At 38.0% G+C, this 23,606-nt stretch overlaps 1 protein-coding gene across 4 annotated transcripts in view; it reads left to right on the forward strand.

Moving 5' to 3' along the window:
- Positions 1-23,606, forward strand: part of VPS13C (vacuolar protein sorting 13 homolog C) — a 170,478-nt gene continuing 146,872 nt past the window's right edge. The window contains exons 1-5 of one of the 4 annotated variants that reach the window (XM_036440083.2): positions 1-250; positions 11,333-11,376; positions 16,192-16,234; positions 18,166-18,261; positions 19,819-19,920. In XM_036440083.2, coding sequence (XP_036295976.1) covers positions 151-250; positions 11,333-11,376; positions 16,192-16,234; positions 18,166-18,261; positions 19,819-19,920 — 385 coding nt within the window. In that variant the 5' untranslated portion in view covers positions 1-150. The remainder of the gene's footprint in view (positions 251-11,332; positions 11,377-16,191; positions 16,235-18,165; positions 18,262-19,818; positions 19,921-23,606) is intronic. The other 3 variants (XM_036440086.2, XM_036440069.2, XM_036440078.2) reach the window with 3 other exon arrangements.

Consider the following 23,606-nt stretch of genomic DNA (forward strand, 5'->3'; position numbering starts at 1 on the left):
CGGCGGCGGCGCGCCTGCGCACAGGCCGGTCACGCGCGCGCGCGGCGGGGCGGGCCGGCGCCGGAGGGGCTGTCATTCGCCGCGCGCCGCGCCGCCCTCCGCTGCGCCCCGCGGTTCCGGCTCCGCCCTCCCCGCCGCCGCAGCCCCGCCATGGTGCTGGAGTCGGTGGTCGCGGACCTGCTGAACCGCTTCCTGGGGGACTATGTGGAGAACCTGGACAAGTCCCAGCTGAAGCTGGGCATCTGGGGCGGTAAGCGAGAGGGCGCGGCCGGCGGGGCGCGGGCGCGGACGCAGGGGCCCATGCTGCGGGCTCCGCGCCTAGTGCAGCCCGGGCCCTGCTCCCCGTGCCGCCGAGACCCCGCCTCCCGGGGAGGGCGCTCGCGCGGGTCCCCCTCCCCGCCCCGCGGGCAGGTGCGAGGCGCTCAGAGACCGGTGCCGCCTCCACCTCCGCCCCCGCCGCCCTGAGGTGCCGGGGCCGGCGGGGTGGGGGGTGCGCCAGCCGCGCTCGCGCTGCCCGGACCCCTGAGGCCTCCCTTGGGGGTCTCGCCCCGCAGCCTTCAGCTTGGCCCCCTGTGGCTCCATAGCATAAAAAACCAAAATAAAAACCTTTTCTGCACCCGCATCACGTGAAGTGTGAGGATGGTTGCATGGTCGCACACCCTCCAATAAAAAGGAAAGGAAAAAGCAAAAGGGAACTTGCATCAAGGAAAAAAAGCAAAAGGGAACTTGCATGTATCTTGGGCATTGTATACCGACCTGGCTTGCTTCTCCGGGGTTGCAGGGTTTGGGAACGATGGGCAGGGGAAGATCGTTGCAAAAGGCGTGTCAGTAGGTCAGCTTCCGAGAAAGTGATTTCTTTCCTTCGTATTTACTTTTTCCCCAATAAGCGGAGGACTTTCAGTTTTGTTAACTAGCGATGGAAAGATGGAAAGCCAGGCAGGCCACGACCAGCACCCTCATTAATTAGGGGCATGACCAAGAATGTACGCCGACATTTCTATCCTAGGGGTTGTGCATAGAAGTAGACACTAAGTAGTAGGCTTGCACCCTCTTCATAAAGCTTAATTATTTGCACTAATAATGCGTCAAACTTTGGGGTCATTGGAGATACTTTCTAACTCTGAAGAGTTTTGGGATTTTTTTCGTTAGGCGTGGAGGGAGGTCAGAGAATTACTCAAAAGGATGGAACTGCTTTTAGTTCAGTCAACAAGATATGGCTCTTGAGCACTTGAAATGTGGTTAGTGCTGTTCGTATGAAATACACACCAAGTTTTGAGAAAACACTCAGGAAGGAGAATGTAGTATCTCAATTTTTATGTTGATTACATGTTGAAGTGATAATATTGGATTAAATACAGTATATTAAAGTTTATTCCTGATTTTATTTTTACTTAAAAAACAAAAACCTGGCCCTTGAACGTGTTTGAACCATATGGGTCTATTTACACTTGGATTTTTAAATCTGCCTTGCTCAAAGGTTAACTGCAATTACACGTATGTGAACTGTACATATATATATAGGCATGTATATTTCACAATGAAATCCACACACACAAAAAAGTAGAGTGATAAGGATGGGGAAATTTATTTGAATTTCTAGAATCAGGAAGTTATATGTGGATACTGTCTTTAAATTGGAGAAGCATTCTTAAATCTTAGTTTCCTTATTTGTGGAATGGAGAAATAACACAGAGATAATGTGAAAATCCTTAGTCATTATAATTTTTAAGCTGTTAAAACTGATAGAAATAGTGAGGATAAACAAACCTGGCTGAGTGATTGAAAACAACCTGCTCTATTTTACTTTATTTTCATGAGTATGTTTCTTCAAGACGTCAGATTTCAGGGCTTTCATATTCTATAGTGTGATAATTTTGTGTAAAGCTAACACCACACAAACAGTTCTTATTTCCCAAACAGATTTCTTTCTTTTTTTTATTTTAATATATTTTATTTATTTATTTATTTATTTATTTTTTAAAAATATATCTTATTGATTTATTACAGAGAGGAAGGGAGAGAGAGAGAGAGCTAGAAATGTCGATGAGAGAGAAACATCGACCAGTTGCCTCTTGCACACCCCCTACCTGCAACCAAGGTACATGCCCTAGACCAGAATCGAACCTGGGACCTTTCAATCCGCAGACCCACGCTCTACCACTGAGCCAAATCGGTTTCGGCCCAAACGGATTTTTAAAAAGAAACAAAACCTACTTGCATTTGAATTTACACTTACATTACTTATGTTACCTGCTGGTTAGCTTGTAAGTCAGGTTTTCAAAGGTTCAGAAAAGTGCCTGGTGGGCATATTGCTGCCAAGGCAAGTACGGATCACTATCTAGATTTTTGTTCTTCACCCACTGCTACTGGGAGATAAATTGCACAGCCGTTGGCTATTTGAGGTGTGTCCAGGTTATAATTGTTTTAAGAGTAACAAACATTTGAAAAGGTATGTTGAAATGGCAGGTGTTTTGCAATTTGGTTCAAGTTGTGTTGCTTATTATGTAGAACCCTTGTCAATTTGATTTTTCAAATTGATGTACTGTGGAAGAAAGTAAGGAAAATCCTCCACTCAGAGTTTGGCTGCTCTCATTTCCATTTGATACGTAAAATATACTTAGAGGCTGTGATGTGTTGGATGTAAGGTGTGACCAGGGGCAGGAGCCAGGTGGAGTGCCCTCAGAGTTTGTAGGTCTGCAAACTAGGCTGAGCCCCTGCTGATCTTTGTGCTGTCTGTCCATCACTTCACTCCTGATACTTTTCCACCAGCTGCCAGACATTGTTGGAGCAGCATAAGGAAGGAGGAGACCTGGGATCTAATGCCATCTTCTATACTGCCTACTTGTATGGTGCTTGGCAAATTACTGAACTGTGATCAGTAGTTTATCTGTAAAAGGTTTATTCAGGGCCATCTTTTCTGACTAAATTTTTGTGATTTGAACAAGACCAGAAAAGTGTGTGCTCCTTTCTTAGATAAGTCATACTGCTTCTTGCTCTGTCTTCATGGTAAGAAATGATAGTCAAATAATGTATTTTTCCTTTTTGTTCTTTACTCAGTACCGGTGAGCAGAGGCCACAGTCATGAAATATGACAAGATAAATGAAGATAAATTTCAGTCTTTTGTTGATGTTTGTGAGTCCAAATCTAATATATTAAACTAGAGGCCCGGTGAATGACATTCATGCACTGGGCAGGTGTCCCTCAGCATAGACTGTGCCCTCTTGCAGTCTGGGTTCTCTTGGGGGATGTTCGCCTGCCGGCTTAGGCCCGCTTCCCACCAACTGTGAGCCTGGCTTCTGTGTGAGCAGTGCTTCCCCCTGTGGGAGCGCACTCACCACTAGAGGGCAGCTCCTGCATTGATTGTCTGCCCCCTGGTGGTCAGTGCACATCATAGTGACCGATTGTTCTGCTGTTCGGTCTACTTGGCTATTAGCCTTTTACTATATAGGATAGGATTGTCTTAATAGATAGCTGCAAGGAACTTGAGAATGCAAGAAAAAGCAGGCCTGCCAAAAATGGTTTGGCTCAGTGGATAAAGTGTCAGCCTGCGGAATGAAGGGTCCCAGGTTCGATTCTGGTCAAGGGCATGTACCTTGGTTGTGGGCACATCCCCAGTAGGAGGTGTGCAAGAGGCAGCTGATCGATGTTTCTCTCTCATTGATGATCCTGACTCTCTATCCCTCTCCCTTTCTCTCTGTAAAAAATATCAATAAAATATATTTTTTTAAAAAAAAAAGGAAAACAAAAAAGAAAAAGCAAGCCTCTTTGCTTCTTTTTACCATGACACATAAAACAGCATATCTAGGTATTTCTAAACTTGTAGAGGTATTTTTTTTTTTTTTTTTTTTTATCCTCCCAGCTAACACTTGATTTAGTGAAGGCCATATTTCTTATTAGCTTGACTAAAGCATATAAAATAAATAACAAAAAGTTCAATATTGTAATGTAATATGTTTAGGCTCAGTTATCATAGTTAAAACAGTGGCTAAAATTTTTTTTTTAAAATATTTTATTGATTTTGTACAGAGAGGAAGGGAGAGAGATAGAGAGTTAGAAACATTGATGAGAGAGAGTCATCGATCAGCTGCCTCTTGCACACCCCCTACTGGGGATATGCCCGCAACCAAGGTACATGCCCTTGACCGGAATCGAACCCGGGACCTTTCAGTCCCCAAGCCGACGCTCTGTCCATTGAGCCAAACTGGTCTTGGCAAGTGGCTAAAATTTAAATTGAAAACACCTTTCCACATATTTATATAGCATCAAAAATTTAAAATTCACCCCTTTTATAGAAATAAAACTGGAAGTTGGTACTTTGGTAATCTTCCTGCTAGGAAGCTCTGCCGCATTACTCACTAGTATGAGATCCGTGAAGTGATTTGAAAGGGAGAAAGTTCAGTGGTAACATGGCAGATCTCCAGCTTTCTTTGCCAAGACTTCCTGTTTCAGTAGGGAAATGGAAAGAATAAGAGTTAATTGTTTCCTCCTCCCCTCCCCAGACAATTCACTGTGCACTCCTATTGAAAGGTGTCTAGATTGGTTAATTTGGTTTAAATAGCTACATTCAATTGAAATGAATCACTACAATATTTTCTTCAGTATTTACTAAAGCATTAGTTATTAAAATATTTTGATTTGTGCTTTAAAAAAATGGTCAATAATTTACATCAGCTCACTTACATGTAAAATAAATGTTTGAATATTTTAATATACTTTTAAGTGAGTGTTTATAATATTATACATAAAGGAATTCTTAAATAAAAAATAAATACAAAGCACCACATATTCTTTTTCCATTATTTTATAACTAGAGGCCTGGTGCACGAAATTCATGCTCCGAAGGTATGGGGAGGGGGTCCCTCAGCATGGCCTGCATCCTCTTGCAGTCCGGGACTCCTCTGACTGCCGGCTTAGGCCCACTCCCGGTGTCGGGCTAGCAGTCAGATATACTTCACAGTCCAGGACCCCTCTCACCTTACTATCCACCTGCTCGCTGCTCCTTAGTCCTGCCATGGAGGCGGGAGAGGCTCCCGCTACCACTGCTGTGCTTGCCAGCGTGAGCCCAGCTTCTTGCTGAGTGGCACTTCCCTTGTGGGAGTGTACATATTAGTGACTTGTTGTCCCGGTCGTTCTAGTGTAATGGTTGCTTAGGCTTTTATTATATAGACAAGAGGTCCAGTGCACAAATTTGTGCACCACTGGGGTCCCTCAGCTTGGCCTGTTGATTGGGCCAAAACTGGCTCTCTGACATCCCTCAAGGGGTCCTGGATTGCAAGAGGGACCCCCCACCGATGCATGGTTGTAGCCAGGGAGAGATGCAGGATGTTGGCCAGCCAGGAAAGGATTGTGGGAGGGCTCCAGGGCGTGTCTGGCCCATCTTGCTCAGTCCTGATGGGCCAGATCCCAGCAGTAAGCTCACCTACCAGTTGGAGTATCTGTCCCCAGGTGGTCAGTGTACATCATAGCGACTGGTTGACCTGTTAACTGTCTGCTCCCTTGTGGTCAGTGCATGTCTTAGTGACTGGTCGACTGCCCCCTGGTGGTCAGTGCATGTCATAGTGAGTGGTTGAGCAGCCTTAGCATATCATTAGTATATTATGCTTTGATTGGTTGAACAGTCTATCGGACACTTAGCATATTAGGCTTTTATTATATAGGATATACAAAACTTGTTGCATGGGCTAGACATGAGATTTTTGTTCTTGGTTCATTATTTTTGTTTTTAATCACAGTTTTGGGTTAACTTGTATGTTTTATGTTAGGAATATTGACCAGGGAGTCAGGAGATATAGGATCTTGTTCTTAGCACTGCCATAAATTAATTGTATAACTTTAGGCTTTGATTTTTTTAATGTATAAGTGGCAGGAGATTAGGCTTTAAAGATCTTTATGATTCTAAATAGGTGTAAGTTATAAATTGTGAATTTCTGTCTTTTGTTTTAAGAAAAAATGTAGATAACATGTTTTTATTGATTTCAGAGAGAAGAAGGGAGAGGGAGAGGGAGAGGAGGAGAGAGAGAGATAGAAACATTAATGATGAGAATCATTGATCCACTGCTTCCTACACATTTCCTACTGGGAATGAAGCCCCAAACCTGGGCATTTCTATGATCTATTGGTGTAGTGGTCGGCAAACTCATTAGTTAACAGAGCCAAATGTCAGCAGAACGACGATTGAAGTTTCTTTTGAGAGCCAAATTTTTTAAACTTAAATTTCTTCTAACACCATTTCTTCAAAATAGATTCCCCCAGGCCGTGGTATCTTGTGAAAGAGCCACACTCTAGGGGCCAAAGAGCCACATGTGACTCACGAGCCGCAGTTTGCCGACCACCGTACTGGTGCATGAGTCGAAGCTTAACCACTGAGTCACACCAGCTGGGTTGGAAGAGTACAGAATTAAAAAACGACTGAAATGACCATTTTGCAGTGTTATCTCCTGCTTGTATGTTTTCAACTGTGGCACTGTCCTTTGCTCTGGCAATCCTCCTAATATAAACCTGAACTATCCAGCTTTTCTGTTTATGGTCTTGTTCGTTGTACTGGTTTTAGTTACCCTTTTTGTTTTTGAATTTCTTAAAATGCAAGGACTAGAGATGTATCTACCAACTACACAGGTCTCTTAATGCTGAGTCTAATTCTTATATGGCACCCCCCCCCCCCCCCAAGGGAGATAGAATTATCTTCTAATTAGAATCCTTTACCCTTTCTGCTCTGTTTTTTTAAGGGTGAATGGGGGATGGGATAGTGTGATATTCTGAACACAGCATTGGAAGTCAGAACTTGAGCACTGGTTCTACCACTTATTAGTTGACATAGTATTCTTAGACCAGTCATTTAACCTCTCTAAGCCTCAGTTTCTCTTGCTTAATATACTAGTACATATCCTGCTTCCTTTTCCAGGAGGCTGTGAGGATCAAGTAATGTAATAGATCTGAGAATGTTTTTTTAAAATATAAAGACTTATAGTCTTGTAGTTGTTTCTACCCCAGTATAATATGCATTCTAAATCAGTAAAGTCAATATGTATTGGGCACCTACGATGAAGAGAATCTGGAGTTTATAAATCAGGTTGAGATTTATATAGTAAAGTGCCATAAGAAAGGTAAAACTAAACCTCTGTGAAAGTTCAGATAGATTATTTATGACTATAGGTATTTAACATTAGCATTATATTCCTTACATTTACTTTATAGGCTATTTTGTGTTTTAAAAGTTATTCTTGGAGCTAGGCAGGCTTATTCCATATTATGCCAGCACCAGTGATGACAGAAAAAAGATAATGGCAGAAAAAAAAATCAAGGAAATAGTCTTCTAGTATTTGAAACCTCTTATCTGATTCAGTCAAGAAGTTTTTCACATCACTGAAGAAGAGTGAAGTTCTGAAACAGTGTTTTGCTTTCCTCTTTCTTGTTAATGTAAACAAAAATACCAACCCAAATCAAATGGTAATGGCATAATAATGGAATAAGCCTGTTTTTTTTTTTTTTAAATAATTTAACCATTTCTTTTTCTATTATTTATTTATTTTGATTTCTCAGGAACATTTTATTTCTACAAAAATGAATGTCGTGTGTGTGTGTGTGTGTGTGTGTGAGTGTGTGTGTAACTCTCTCAGCCTTCTTCTCATATTGACGATGTCTTCTTCCTATTTTATTTTTTGAAATAACTCCAGCTCTGCTTATCTTGGTGTTACTTGCTAATTTAATGGATTTACTTTCATTTTCATCTTCTGGTTCATTAGTAAAGATTATTAGGTAAATTTTGATCCAGTATTTACCCTTTCAAGGTGCTTAAAACATCCTTCCAGAGTAGCTTTGATACTTTATGTTGAACTCTCTAACCATGTACGCTTATCCAAAAATGTTTCTAGTTTATTAAGAAGAATCATATAGGATCAAAATCAGAAACCTCTTCTGAGGCACAGACTATGCTTACTGCTTACTCTCATCCTTTAGGCCTGTCAGTCTATCATAGAAGGAAATGACTTTAAGAACTTTCATACCTCATGGAATTAGAGACACTTGATTGAGGGTTTGGCTTTAATGCCTTTCTTATTGACAAAATTAAGTTTATCCATCTCCAATTATTAGTCATCCACCCTGCCCCCCGCCTTTTTTTTTTTTTTTTTTTTAAAGATTAGACACAAATATTTACCCTTCCCTCAGGTTTTCAGGAACTTCCTATGGCCTTTATGTATTCTTAAAGGTAATCTGCTATAGCAGTAAAGTGACTTGTGTGTGTATGAAATTATCATGTTATCTTGAAGAAGAAATGGAAAACTAAATTTTAACCTTTTCCTTAGTATTCAGTGAAATATAAAATGGTTATCTAGGAAGGGTATTTAATTTTAGGTTTATAAATTATTTTTATTCTAACAGAACTTCTAATATTCATAGGATGGACTGGAATTCCTACAAGTATATCTGCAAAAAAACATGTACTTTAATGGAAGAATACTTGTTAGCACAGTGCCTTACCTAGATAAGGCACTCTCTACTGGTTGAATGAGTGAATGCACTTTTAACCTGGTGTTAATCTGAAATATGCTGTTATTCCTCCCCTTTTCTTTGTATTAAGGCTAGTGGCTCCTCCTCCATTGCAAATAATTTTTTGACTGTATCATTCTTATTTCATTGATGTATTTACGGTTTGATAGATAACATTCACATTTTTCAGAGAGGAAATATACACTGAGTGGCCAGATTATGATGATCTCTGAACGCATAATAATCTGGCCACTCAGTGTATATATATTAGAGGCCCAGTGCATGAGTTTGTGCATGGGTGGGGTCCAGCCATCCTGGCCAGGGACAGGGGACATGAGCGGTTGGCCAGCCTGCCTGCTGGTCTAACTCCTGATCAAGGGGACAATTTGTATATTAGCCTTTTATTATATAGGATACACACTGAGTTGCCAGATTATTGTGTTCAGAGATCATAATAATCTGGCCACTTACACATTTGCTTGTTAGGCATTAAGTAGAAGAAAAATATTTTTTTGTGTATCTATAGATAAGGTAGATATCAGATATAGAAGTAATTTATATAGAACATACTGAGGTCATACTGACATTAGAATTTATCTTTATTGCTTAAAGTATTACAAATAGTAGGAGGGTTTGGGGGAGTGTTAAGAGATTGACTGAAGGACTTGTATGCATGCATATAAGAATTTACATTTTTTTTCGTTTCCCCATTTCTTTTAAAAAACACTTCTATATGTTTTTATTGATTTTAGAGAAAGGGAGAGGGAGAGATAGAAACATCAGTGTTGAAAGTGAATCATTAATCGGCTGCCTCCTGCATGCCCCCCACTGGAGATCAAGCCTGCAACCCAGGCATGTTTCCTGGTGGGGAATTGAACCATGACTTCCTGGGTTCAGTCTTTTAAAACTCCACTCAGCCTCCACAGCTGGGGTATCTCTTCTTTTCTCACACTCTACAGCTAAACAAATCTTAACTTGTGGTTTCTAAAATGTCTTACTCATGTATGTCTGCCCTCTTTTCTTATCTACTTGGTAAATATTTCTTCAGCTTTCTAGCCTAAACTTTTGTGTGAAGTTCTGGATTTCCCTTGGCAGAGTGAGGTGGTTTCTACTTTACATCCTTTAAACTCTTTTGTTGGAATGCCAATAGAATATTTGCAAAATTTTAGAAATTTAATCTCCTTTGCTAGGCTGTGAGCTCCTCAGTAGAAGGGAGCATCTAACTCAGAGTAGATGCTTAATAAATGCTTGAGTAAATCTGAGGTCTGGGGTAAAGCAAATTTCTAACAATGGAGTAATAAATAGGGAATATGCAAATTGACTGTCACGCTATCATAAAAGATGGTGGCACCTATAGCCACAAGATAGTGGTGCCCAGTCCCCTCAGCTCTGCCAGAGTCCCCCAGTCCTTTCAGCTCTACCACGGAGTGAGGGGTGGCAGGTGTGTGGTGCAGCTGGACCCGTCCTCAGCCCCCAGCCACTCAGGGACAGCCCGAGGTGCAGGCAAGCCTCGGATGGTGGCTACCCTGCCGCCCAGGGCTGCCTGAGGCTCAGGTAACCAGGGCTGGTCAAGGCTTGCGCTGCTGGCAGTGGCAGCAGCAGAGGTGTGATGGGGTGTCGCCTTCCCCTGATTGCTGGGTTGCCTCATGCTCCTGAGTGCTCCTGGGCTGTGAGAGGTGGCAGGCTGGGCTGAGGGAACACTCTTCCACTGTATGAATTTTCATGCACTGGGCCTCTAGTTAAATATATTTTAATTCACTCCAACATGGTATGAGGAAAAAATTACTTGACTGAAAACTATTAATGGAGAACATAGGAAGCATAGTATCTATTCAAAATTAAATGTGTAATGAGTGATTAAGAATGTATAACTGAAGAATTTATTATTGCATTTAATGTTGACACTAGTTTTATCAACATTTAGAGATTTGAGTGAAATGAAAACTTTTGCTTACATTTCTAGGTAAGCAAGAATATTTAAGTATTGTGTATTGACAAATACACAGTATAGGTACAGTGTTTAAAATTTGAGTAATGTAACAGTATTATTATGGCTTTAGTTTTTGTAACTTAATACCTGAATAGATTTAAGAAACATTGGATTAATTAAAGAATGTTAGAACCTGAAACAAAAATCATTAGAAAGGTAGGATGTTTGGAGTTTTAAAAGACCAAAACCATATTTCTATAGAAAATGTTTATTGACAACATAATTAAGGAAAGAATCCTGAATTACAGGATAAATAATTGATCTGTTCTAGTAGTCATCTCTTTATGCCCTTGTTTTGAGATTTTTGAATTAATTATTCAAGATGATTGATACTTTCTTTTTTTTTTTTTAGGCTGAAAGTTTCCAGATTCTCATTGTCTATTTAAATGTTAGGCAGTTTAAATATATTTTTTTAAAATATATATTTTATTGATTTTTTTACAGAGAGGAAGAGAGAGGGATAGAGACTTAGAAACATCCATGAGAGAGAATCATCGATCAGCTGCCTCTTGCACACCCCCCACTGGGGATGTGCCTGCAACCAAGGTACATGCCCTTGACTGGAATTGAACCTGGGACCCTTCAGTCTGCAGGCTGAAGCTCTATCCACTGAGCCAAACCGGTCAGGGCAGTTTAAATATTTTGTAATTTCTTTTGCATTGGACTAATCTAAAGTGTGCTATAACCAATAATTCCTAGGCACATATAGCAAATCTTTTGTTCTAATAGCTTTTTAAGTTTGCTTTGCTCACTATTGTCTTCTTAGAACTTAGTGTACTAGTTAGTACTGCTATATGACAGGTTTTACTAATTAGTATATTAACTATATTTTTCTTCTTTTTTTTTTTTTAAAGGTAATGTGGCTTTAGATAATCTAAAGATAAAAGAAAATGCTCTGGTAAGTTTTTTAACTATGTTACTCATTTAATTTGGTAAACTCTTAGAAGCCTTGGGTTAATAAGTATCTGGTACCAGGTGCCAGATAAGTGGTTGAGTCACTCAAAGAAGGATTACTTGTTTAACTATTTGCTGTAGGAAAATCTGAGGTTAAGATTTAGAAATATTTTTTCCCTGATGATCAAAATGGTATCTCTTGGCAACAGAATATTTTTCATTGACCTACTTTTACTATATAGCTTTGTAGTAGGCCTTTGTCTTCAGAAATATCTTTGCATATTTTTCAGGTAAATAAGACCTTCATTTTTAACAGTTTAATCTAATGAATAATTGTATTTTTGGAAATATATTCAAGTTCAGTCATATAATATTATGTTTATATTAAGCGATAAAATAGTCCTGGCTGGTGTGGTTCAGGTGGTTGGAGCGTCATCCTGTACAACAAAAGGTGGTGGATTCTATTTCTTTTTCTTTTTTTAAAATATATATATTTTATTGATTTTTTACAGAGAGGAAGGGGAGGGATAGAGAGCCAGAAACATCGATGAGAGAGAAACATCGACCAGCTGCCTCCTGCACACCCCCTATCGGGGATGTGCCCACAACCAAGGTACATGCCTTTGACCAGAATCAAACCTGGGACCTTTCAGTCCGCAGACTGAAGCTCTATCCACTGAGCCAAACCGGCTATGGCTGGACTCTATTTCTGGTCAGGGAAACATACCCAGGTGCAGTTCTGTCCCAGCTCAGGGGCCCAAGCAGGAGGCAAGTGATTGATATTTCTTTCTCTCTAAGATAAAAAAAGAAAGAGGTAAAATAGATTTTTTTCTCCAACTCTAGCTTCCCAAGAGTAGTTTGTGTCATTTACTATTGAGCTGAAAACAAAACAGCTCTTTCCCCATCCTCTCAGTCCTCTCCCCCCTGTTAAGCTTTAGCTAAAATATTAGACAATTTGAGTTTATGAAATCACTGAAGCATGATTTTATTCTTTAATTAATAGGTCATATTTCTAATTAATCTATTGTACGTTTTAAAGTTTTGCCTTTGACTTCTGGTTGGATTTCTACATGATGAAATGCATTATTAGGGAGAGCATTATACATTAAATGCTCCCATGACTGGTCTGAGGGAAGCAAATTTGGGATATTGAAGATCCTAGGAGTAGAACTTTGTTACAAGGAGTAACATTAAATTTTGCTTAGTTTGGCATAGTGGAAAGGGCCTGAACCTTGTAGTCTGGAAGGTCTGGGTTTGAGTGCTAGCTCTGCCTTTTACCAGCTGTGTGTTTTTTGACAAGTTTCTAAATTTTTTGAGCATTAGTTCAATCATCTTTTAAGTGGAGTTAGTAATATAAAACAATGTAATTTCTCTTTGCCTTTGTGGCTTGAGTAAGATGGAAAGAGCCTGGCAAGTAGTGGGCATTCAAAATATTTAAATGTTCTTTCCCTTCCTTTATGTAGGGTGCTGTGACTTAAAAATTTTTTTATTGACTTCAGAGAGAGGAAGGGAGAGGGAGAGAGTGATAGAAATATCAATGATGATAATCGATTCGCTCCCGACCCCCACAGGGTACTGAGCCCACATCCCAGGCTTGTGCCCTGAGGGGGACTCAGACCATAACTTCCTGGTTCTTAGGTTGACACTTACTCACTGGGCCAACTTTGTAAAATTTATCGCAAAATTTAGAAATTAAGATTCTATTGCTAGTGATTGGATTAAAGCTTATTTTTTCTCTTAATTTTAGAAGGAAATAAGTAGAAGTAGAGTTTTAGTGACAGGATATATATCTAATATACATTGAATTGATGTGAACTCTGTGTTAGCCTAATTTGAATTTTGGTTGTAATTAAATATAATAAAGTATTTTGTAATTTATATTCTCTATTAATTTAAATTGCAAATAAACCATATTGTTGAGGTTTTGCTTTAATATGGATCTTTACACTTATTTTGTGTGAGAAATTAATTCAGGAAGATTACTATGAGCATGAGGCCACCCTTTTAGAAGTGTTTAGTTTATAGTTTATATCCTTTATAATATCAATTCATATGAATTTATTCTCCCTATTCCCCCAAGGGTAGGGCTGCTCCTTTATCATGAGTAAGGATTTTTTTTTTGTCTAAAAAAAGACTTTTTATCAAAAACTACTAGTATTCTGTTCAATTCCTGTTCACCTAGAATGATTGAGCAATCAGAGATTGGGTAAATTGATTATTTTAGTTAATTGTTAACTAAAGTACTGAATTTCATAGGCCAGATTTTTAAAAAATATATTTTTTATTGATTTCAGAGCAGAAGGGAGAGAGAGGGTGAGAGAGATAGAAATATCAATGATAAGAGATATAAGCATCAATAATGAGAGAGAATCACTGACTGGCTGCCTCCTGCACATCCCCTACTGGGGATAGAGCTGGCAACCTAGGCATGTGCCCTTGACCGGAATGGAATCTGGGACCCTTCAGTCAGAAGGCCAACCCTCTATCCACTAAACCAAACCAACTAGGGCTCATTTGCCAGATTTTGATAGTACAGTCAAACTTCAATTCTTGAACATCTCCCAACTGGAACAATTAGGTTCTCCATCAAATTGTACACAGAAAAAAATGTCTGGGTTGTTGAACAAGCTTCAGTTTTCTACCTGACAGCCCTTTCATAATGATACATCAGCATGACAAAAAGCATCTCCCAGGCCACAAACAAAGGAGAAAATGCATCTGAGTCATTTATGGCTAACATCTCACGAATTTGTTCTGTGAATGTGTGTGTGTGTGTGTGTGTTTGCTTTTGTTGCTGGTGAAATGGACAATTAGCACAATTTTAAAACATAAAGAGGCCATCAAGAGTGCTAACTGCTAATGGTGTGAAAGAAACAATAATTACAGGTAATAGTGAAGAGGTAAAAAACTGTTGATTTGGATAAACAAAAACTACCGTGTTTTCCCGAAAATAAGACACCCTCCGAAAATAAGACCTATTGATACTTACAGTTTTCCTTCTGAGTGAAATATAAGGCATCCCCCCCCCCCCCCCGAAAATAAGGCCCCCCTAGGCTAAACATGAGAGATTTGGTCCACTGATTCTGAAAGAAATGGAGTCACAAGAAATTCACCAGGAAATTCAGGAATTGGATTGTTATGATGATGTTCCAGAAGATGATGACATGATTGTCATTGAATAAATGAGTAAATTCTTGATACTGTAGGATTCACAGTTTGTCTGGTTTGTGTTGACAACTACCGTACTACCGTACTGTATACAGGTAATAAATTTCCTTTATTTTCATTTAACAATAAATGTGTACCGTATTCTTCTTCATTGAAAAATAAGACATCCCCTGAAAATAAGACCTAGTGCATCTTTGGGAGCAAAAATTAATATAAGACACTGTCTTATTTTCGGGGAAACAGGGTAGTTAGCCATTGATAGCAAGAGGAGATTTGCTGCATACTGACCTCCTGAAGACACCCCTAGAATGAATGGTGAAAGTGATTTGTTTAAGGCTAGTAGGGGACGGTTTGTTAAATTTAAGAAAAGAAATGTTTGTTCATAGATTAAACAGTACCTTAGATGTGTATTTAAGAAAGGTTAAAATGGAATCATTTGAGGATCTGGAATGAATTAGTTCAATTTACGTTATTTCTAATGGGAAAGAATGATTCGATTTTTGAATAAATTGCTTCTCAAACAGCCTTTTGGAATGAATTAAGTTTGAGAACTGAGGTTCTACTGTATTAGTGTATACTAAGGTACACCTAACAGAAAGGCTACTGTCATTAGTTCAATTTTTAATAATTATAAGAACCCAAGTAATCATTGTGAATATCAGTTACTGTTTAGTACTCTGTGCATAAAATAGTTATTTGTACTTTCCAGTGGTTTGGAGTCTAGAAAGTAAAAGTTTATTATTATTGACTGGTAATTGTCAGTAATCTAATGTAAATGCTAATTTGGTAAACACCATGCTGTGAGTCTGCCTTTCCTTTTAAGGTTGTTTTATTTATTAATTTACTAAATATTTTATTTGAGAGAGAACTGGTTAGTTTTTTTTTTCAACTTATTTATGTGAAGGAACTCTTCCTATTCTAGAATTTCAGATAAATAGTGTTCAACTATTATTTTAAGAGTTTATGGAATTTCTGTCTGGTTTGGTTTATTAAAACAATTACCGTATTTTTCGGACCATAAGACGCTCTGGACCATAAGACGCTCTGGACCATAAGACGCACCAGTTTTTAGAGAAGGGAAATGAAGATTCTGAAACAAATAGTGTCCTAAAATATTTTATGTGCATTAAAACCCAACATCACAGTCATAAACATATGTAATCAACCCTGTAAAGTAAACAGCAGCATTTAGAACCATTTTAGAGCCGGGCAAGCACACAGAGACCACACAGAGCCGGGCAAGTAAAAAATCTTTTTTTTTAAAGTATACATATGTGTAGGCTATATTTGGACCATAAGACGCAGGGACTTTTCCCCCCCATTTCTGGGGGGAAAAAAGTCCCTGCGTCTTATGGTCCGAAAAATACGGTAGATGACTCAATTGCTTTCTTTAACTACAAACTCTTTTTGTGTTGTTTATATTTATAATTTTGCTTTTCTCATGAATTCTTTCTTCAAAGTCAAAGTTTAAGTTAATAAAAACTATTTGTTTCAGCCATAAAATAACCTTTATGAATTATTTAAATACAGAAATTTTGCTTCCTGTTTTTCCTTGGAGTTCGTTGTGTATTTAAGCAAGGATACAGAGGTGATTTTTTTTGGAGAGGTTTAATAATTTAAGATGTCTTTTAAATTTTTTTCTTCTCTGCAGAGTGAATTTGATGTTCCTTTTAAAGTCAGGGCTGGCCAAATTGGTAAGTACTTCACTCGTCATTTGATATACTTTTAGTCCTTTTAGTTTTATTTTTCCTGTGTTGTTTAATCTAAAACATCTTTTTAAAAAAATTTGAATGAAAATGTGAGAGTTTTTTGTTATGTTGATGAGAGCTTTTGTAGTTCTTAACCTAATATGTATTACTAGTGACCCCTCTCTCAAAATCGCGGGCTCCGCCCCTGATGCCCTGTCCCCGCTGTGCGTGCTGCCATCTTGTTATGGCGTGAGGGTCAATTTGCCTATTCTTCATTATATAAGATGTAGTAATACATATACAATTTGAAGATTTTGACAGTAGGCTAGAGATTTACCCTCTAAAATGGAAGGACATTTTGAAAACAATTTTTATGTATTTATCTATCTTTTTTGCTCTGTCCCTCCCACGCAGCTTCCGTACCCCTTATCCCTGCCACCCTGACAGCTGTCAGCCTGCACTCAATGATTCTATCTCTATTTTGCTGGTTAGTCTGTTTTGTTCATTAGATTCCACATATGAGTGAAATCACATGATACTTGTCTTTCTCTGACTGGCTTATTTCACTAAGCATAATGCTTTACAGGTCCATCCATGCTGATACCAGGGTAAGATTTCCTTCATTTTTATGGCCCAATAGTAGTCCATTGTATAAATGTACCACAGCTTTTTTAGCCACTCATCTACTGGCTACTTTCACGTCTTGGCTATTGTAAATAAAGCTGCATTGAACATAGGGGTGCATATATTCTTTTGAATTAGTGTTTCAGGTTCCTTTGGATAAATTCCCAGAGGTGGAATAGCTGGGTGATAAGGAAGTTCCATTTAGAATTTTTTTGGGTAACGCCATATTGATTTCCACAATGGCTGCACCATCTGCATTCCTACCAACAGTGCACAAGGGTTCTCTTTTTTCCACATCCTCGCTAGCATTTGTTTGTTGATTTATTGATAGTAGCCATGCTGACAGGTATGAGATGATTATAATTTGTATTGCTGTGATGATTAGTGACTTTGAGCATTTTTTCATATCTGTTGACCATCCATATGTCCTCTTTGGAGAAGTGTTTATTTAGGTCCTTTGCCCATGTTTTAATTGGATTGTTTCATTTTCTGGTATTGAGTTGTATTAGTTCTTTATATATTTTGAAAATTAACCCCTTATCAGATGAATCATTGGCAAATATGTTCTCCCATACTGTGGGTTCCCTTTTTGTTTTGTTGATGTTTTCTTTGCTGTGCAAAAATTTTTAGTTTGATGTAGTCCCATTTGTTTGTTTTTCTTTAGTTTCCCTTGCCTGAGAAAATATATCAGAAAAAAACAGTGCTATGAGAAATTCCTGGTTCCAGCCTCCTGACTGATGACTTTGGTGGTCTTAGGCAGTTAACTCAGGGGCTGAGTTTCCTTTATGTTTTTTTTTTAAAATATATTTTATTGATTTTTTTACAGAGAGGGAGAGGTACAGAGAGTCAGAAACATCAATGAGAGAGAAACATCGATCAGCTGCCTCCACACCTCCCATTGGGGATGTGCCCGCAACCAAGGCACATGCCCCCGACCAGAATCGAACCTGGGACCTTCCAGTCCACAGGCTGACGCCCTATCCACTGAGCCAAATCTATTTTTTTTTTTTTTTAAAAGAATTGAAGTAATAGCTGCCTCATTCTTCTTACAATTGGAATATTAAATAAAATAATAGTTACCAAAGTTTGAAAAATATAAAGCATAATGTGAATAGTCACTTCTAAAAGGAATATAATATGGAAAAGATCTTTGTAATCTTTAATGTTGAAATTTTAAATTTTTTTTCTAAATGATATACTTACTACGTGCATGAATGGTTTTGTTATACTTTTTCCTCTTAATGGAAAGTGAGAAATGTATATCTTTTTGAGCAGACAAATAAGAATTTAAGTTTGAAATTATGTTTCTTCAGATAAATTAACTTTGAAGATTCCTTGGAAGAATCTTTATGGAGAAGCAGTTGTTGCGACTCTGGAAGGATTATACCTGCTTGTTGTTCCTGGAGCAAGTATGTTATTTTAGGCTGTAATCATTCAGAAATATCACAGTGAAATGGAATGTGACCTGGGTTAACTATTTTACGTGTTTAGTAAAATAGAAGATAATTTAAATAAAGTAATCGTATACCTACATACGCACATAATTACATACATTTTATATGTATACCCACTTATATATCACCACGTTTGTATCCTATACAATTAAAGCCCAGCGACCGAATGGCGGAACGACCAGAACGACCGGTTGACCAGTCGCTATGATGTGCACTGATCACCAGGGCGCAGATGCTCAATGCAGGAGCTGCCCCTGGTGGTCAGTGCCCTCCCACAGGGGGAACGCTGCTTGGCTGACTGGAATGAGCAGCGCTCCCATAGTGGGCCAATCCCAAGGCCACACTCCCCACCTGTGCACGAATCCCGTTGGAAAGAATAATATAAGTCATTTGTTAGATTGATTCTATTCTGTATGAATAATTATTTTGCAACTAAGGCTTTCTATTAAGTTAAGATGCATTAGGCAGATTTATGTTGGGGGAATGAAATGAAGTGATATTTTAAAAATACACTGATGTGTTAATCTTTAGATTTCAGTATTGGAAAAAAATTTCCTCCCATTTTGTTGCTTCTGATTTTGAATTAATATTCCCTCAAAAATGTATGTAAAAGAGGTTATTCTTAAACTATAAATTATAGTATTTTAATATTTTGTATTATAGTATTTTAATAATGAATGTTTTAAAGCAGTGGTGTTTATTTAAGTAATACTTTTCATTACAAATGTTTTTTTCAGTTATAACAAAAATATAATGTTAAGAACAGTTTGGATATTTTGGGGAAAAATTGTTATATTTTCACAACTATAAAACAAAATTTTTTTTTTTTGCTTTCCAGTCTTTATAACGTATATACTTGATTTGATATATGATAGCATTTATCACATTATATATATTATATAGATCTGTTTTTTCACTTTAAGTACTTTGATATGTTTCAGTTTTCATGATGATAGTGACAGTTTTGAAAGGCTATATGAACTTTCATTGTGGGCTGCCTGCTGTTTTTACTGTGCCTTTTTTATTCTTTTGTTAGGATACATGATCAGAAATGAGATTACTAGATAAAAAGGATATATATATTCCTGATTGTAGATATTGATTCATAATCTTCAATTTTCTTTAAGACTTCTTATCAATCTACTGATATCAGCTGATATTAGATATTGTATGTTTTTTATAGTTACAATTTTACCACTCAGATATAATAGCTGGACATTTTCTGCTTCTTTCTTTTACTTTTCTACTCATATTTTTCCCACTTATCCTTTTTCATATCTTTTTTTTCTCCCTTTTAATTTCATTTTCCCCTCATTTCCTTTTTGATATAAGTTTGATATAAATTGTAAATAAATAGAAATCACTTATGCTTAAACTTTTTGGAAAACTAAAGACTATATCTGTTCTTTTACTTACAAAAAATGACACATCACACACACACATAGTCATGAAGCTGAACTTTTCCTGTTTACTTATTAATTGCATTCTTTATTTGTAATTAACTATTTTTAGGTATTAAATATGATGCTGAAAAAGAAGAAAAGTCTTTGCAAGATATTAAACAGAAAGAGCTATCCCGAATTGAAGAAGCCCTTCAAAAGGCAGCAGAGAAAGGTACTATAAGTTTATGTTCTAGATAAACTTAGATATACCTATATTTTAGATATATTCAGTGCACTGTAAATAGGAAGCTTTCATAAACCTTCAAAACTGTAGTTTCAAGGAAGGAATCTTCTTTTAAAATCATCTCAAAATATTGATTATAAATACTTTAATGACAACATTTTTCTGTGACTATTTTATCTCATTGCTAAGACATTTCTCTTTGGTTTCTCTTAAAAGGTATGACAACTGTTGAGTTAGAAATAACAGAAATATCTTCTCTTTCTCTCTCTCTCTCTCTCTCTCTCTCTCTATATATATATATATATATATATATATATATATTTATATATATGTGATAGAGAAATATGCTAATTAACTGGGACATCATAATGCATCTACTGGACAGGAAGAGGTTGCATGTGCAGCCTCGGAGGTAGGGCCGCAGGGGCCTCCACGTGCCTGTGCTGGGGGAGGGCCTGATCAGCAGCAGCCACGGCTTCTTCAAGGGAGGCAGGGCCAGACCACCAGTGGCCACGTTGCTGTGGGGCCCAGAGAGGGAGGCAGGACTGCACCGGTGACTTGAGGGTGGGTGGCACCACACGATTTGGAATCGTGCACTGAGCTCCTAGCTTGGATATAATAAGATTTCTTAGTTTAATCTGTTGACATCTAACTGAATCCATAAGAAATCTATCTTTAAAATAGATTGCTCATTAAAATTTGTTTTTGATGCCCAACTGGTGTGAATCAATGGTTGAGATTTGACCTATAAATCAGGAGGTCACGGTTTGATTATCAGTCAGGGTATATGCCTGGGTTGAGGGCTTGATCCCTATTATATAATTATTACATTGTAGCTTATTGGATGATAAAACTTAGGTTTTGTTGGGATAGAACTGAAATTCTGAAAGTGAAACTTAGTTTTAACATTATTATATTAGATTTGTCAGAAAAATACTCTGAGTAGATAAGAGAGATGAGTTTAGAATTGGGAATATATGTTGCCAGAGATTATTTTTCCTTCATTGTCAAGAAATACATTTAATTATCTTGACTGCATGTAAATATTTTTTTTCCAATTTGTATGAATGTGGGTCACATGTTTATATAATACTAAAGGCTTGGTGCACGAAATTTGTGCACTTGGGTGGGTTGGGGCGGTTCCCCAGCCTGGCCTGTGCCTTCTCACAGTGCTGGAGCCCCATGATCAATATCCTCAAAGAGGTAGGCCCTGTCTACCCATCCAGGGATCCTTGATGGATTGCCCCAAAGAGGTAGGCTGGCTCTGTTCGGAGCTGCCGGGACCCGCTTTTGAGGCACGCACACAGTGTCAAGTCCCTGCCCATCTGTGCATGCCTCGCTGTGCACGCAGTCCTGCCCACCTGCCCGCTGCGCAAGCAGCCTCCTGGTGATGGTATAACGACCACATAGGCTTTTATTAGTATAGATCATTCATGTGATGATAAAAGACAATGTTGGCCCTCCTGATACTTCACAGTTTACCATTATTAATTAACTAGGGGCCCAGTGCACGAAATTTGTGCACGGGGTGTGTGTCCCTCAGCCCAACCTGCACCATCTCCAATCTGGGACCCCTCGAGGGCCTGTTTAGGCTCCATCCAGGTAGGATCTTGTGTCCATATGGGGGCAGCCATATTTGACCACCTGGGGGCAGCCATCTTGTGTGTTGGAGTGATGGTCAATTTTCATATTACTTTTTTATTAGATAGGGTAGTTATTACTTAAAACTATAGTTTATTTTTCAGGCTTATTATTTTCCAATTACCTTTTGATTTTAAAAGCACAAAAGGACCATTACACATGTATAGAGATTTAGGTGAAAAGAAAATGAATCAGTTCTAAGCAGTAGATGATAAAAATGAAAACAAAGTGCTCATGCTAATCTGCTGTAAAAGTGTTTTTAATTAATTTATTTTATTGGTAAAATAGAATGTGGTCCACTATCATGTGGGGAAAAAAGGACTATGAGTTTATTTCTAGAGAATTTGTGTAATTGTAAAAATAAACTCCTTGATATTTTTATTATTTATTATTTTTTATTGTTTGAAGCATTACAAATAGTAGTACATATGTCTCCTTTTTACCTCACTTGACCTTCTCCAAGCCTCCCTACCCCTCAGCATATACCTTCACCTGTTCCCCCTCTCCCCTGTGTCTTGTATCCATTGGTTGTGTTTATATGCATGCATACAAGTCCTTCGGTTGATCTCCCACAGCCCCCCTCCCCCAGCCTCCCCTGTCTTCCCGCCATAGTTTGACAGTCTGTTCAATGGTTCTTTATCTCTATAACTATTTGTTTTCCCCATTTATTTTCTTTAAAAATTCTTGCAAGCTGCAGACTAGAAATAACCATATAATAACACAAAAGGTTTGACTCCCAGTTTTAATGTCCAACAGTTCTGAGACCCAGTTTCAATGTCAAGTAGTTCCTGATGTGTACATGCCGATATTTTTCTTTTTATTTCATTGTAGAGTGTTTATTTTCTCTAAAGGGCTATTATAAAATAAAAGATTAAATTTCTAGTGAGGCAAAATATCCTCAAATGCTGTAGATTCTGTGTTTAAAATGTTAAATTTATCAAAGTAATATAAAACACATTTTATAATCAAATAGTTTTGCCATAAAGACTTCTGATGAAAAACCTCAGTCCCCAGTTTCACCCTTTTCTATTCTTTAGACTCACTCCTTGGAGGGAACCATTGTTTTAGGAATGTTAACATTCTGCCACTATCTACATTATTAATGTAAGGCATTACCTAGGATTTCCTATTATGGTAGTCAAGGAGCTTACCATCTCCTTTTACCCTAAATTCCCCTCCATTTCCCCCCCAAATATCACAATTTTTGGCCAATTACTAGTAAAAATTTACATTACTTTGACAGTATTGCCATTGCCTAGGTCAAATGATGTACTATGCTTATATTTTCTTTTTACAACTGGTTTTCCCCTTGAATTTGTAAATTTTTTTAAATTTGCTTATTAGTCTTTTATGTAAACTCGTGTTTAATTTTTTTTCACTGGGTATTTGAAATCTGTTATATGACTATCATTATTTCCAATTGCCCAAACCCATCTATTGGTTCCCTCCCCTCTTCCCCTTTTTCTCATGGAAATCTTCATTGAATTGGGAGTTTTTTAGTCCTGCTATATAGTTGTTATCCTGGGACTGGTCTTCATCCTTCTTCTGTATTTCATTAATATTTCCAAGGTCCCTTGCCTTTTGTTCTTCTGTTACTTTGTTTGTGGTTGGATCATATCTAATAACTTTTAAGAAAGGATGCACTGGATTTAGTTTTTAAAATTCTTTCAAGTCTGAGAGTCTTTGTATTTTACTTCCATGCTGGAAGCCAATTCCAGCATGTCAGCAGGGCTGAATCATCTGGGAATGGCTAAAGGCATTTCCCCAAACCTGAAAAGGTTGCATAAATTGATTGCTTGCTGCCAGACAGCTGAGGGCACCTTAATCTACATGTTATTGCCTCCTCCTGGCCAAACACCTGAACAGCAAGAGGTAATTCTTTCAATTTGACAATGCTTCTGGTATACATACCCTGGCCTTTGAGCTGTATATCTCCAACTTGCCTTAGGACAAATTATGTTAATAAAAAGCAAGGAATCCTGAGACAAGGAGAACTTAGTTCTTGGCTAAGTCTTCTCTGACTCCCTATAATG

The sequence above is a fragment of the Pipistrellus kuhlii genome, unplaced genomic scaffold (genome assembly GCF_014108245.1).
Source record: "Pipistrellus kuhlii isolate mPipKuh1 unplaced genomic scaffold, mPipKuh1.p scaffold_m20_p_1, whole genome shotgun sequence".
NCBI lineage: Eukaryota > Metazoa > Chordata > Mammalia > Chiroptera > Vespertilionidae > Pipistrellus > Pipistrellus kuhlii.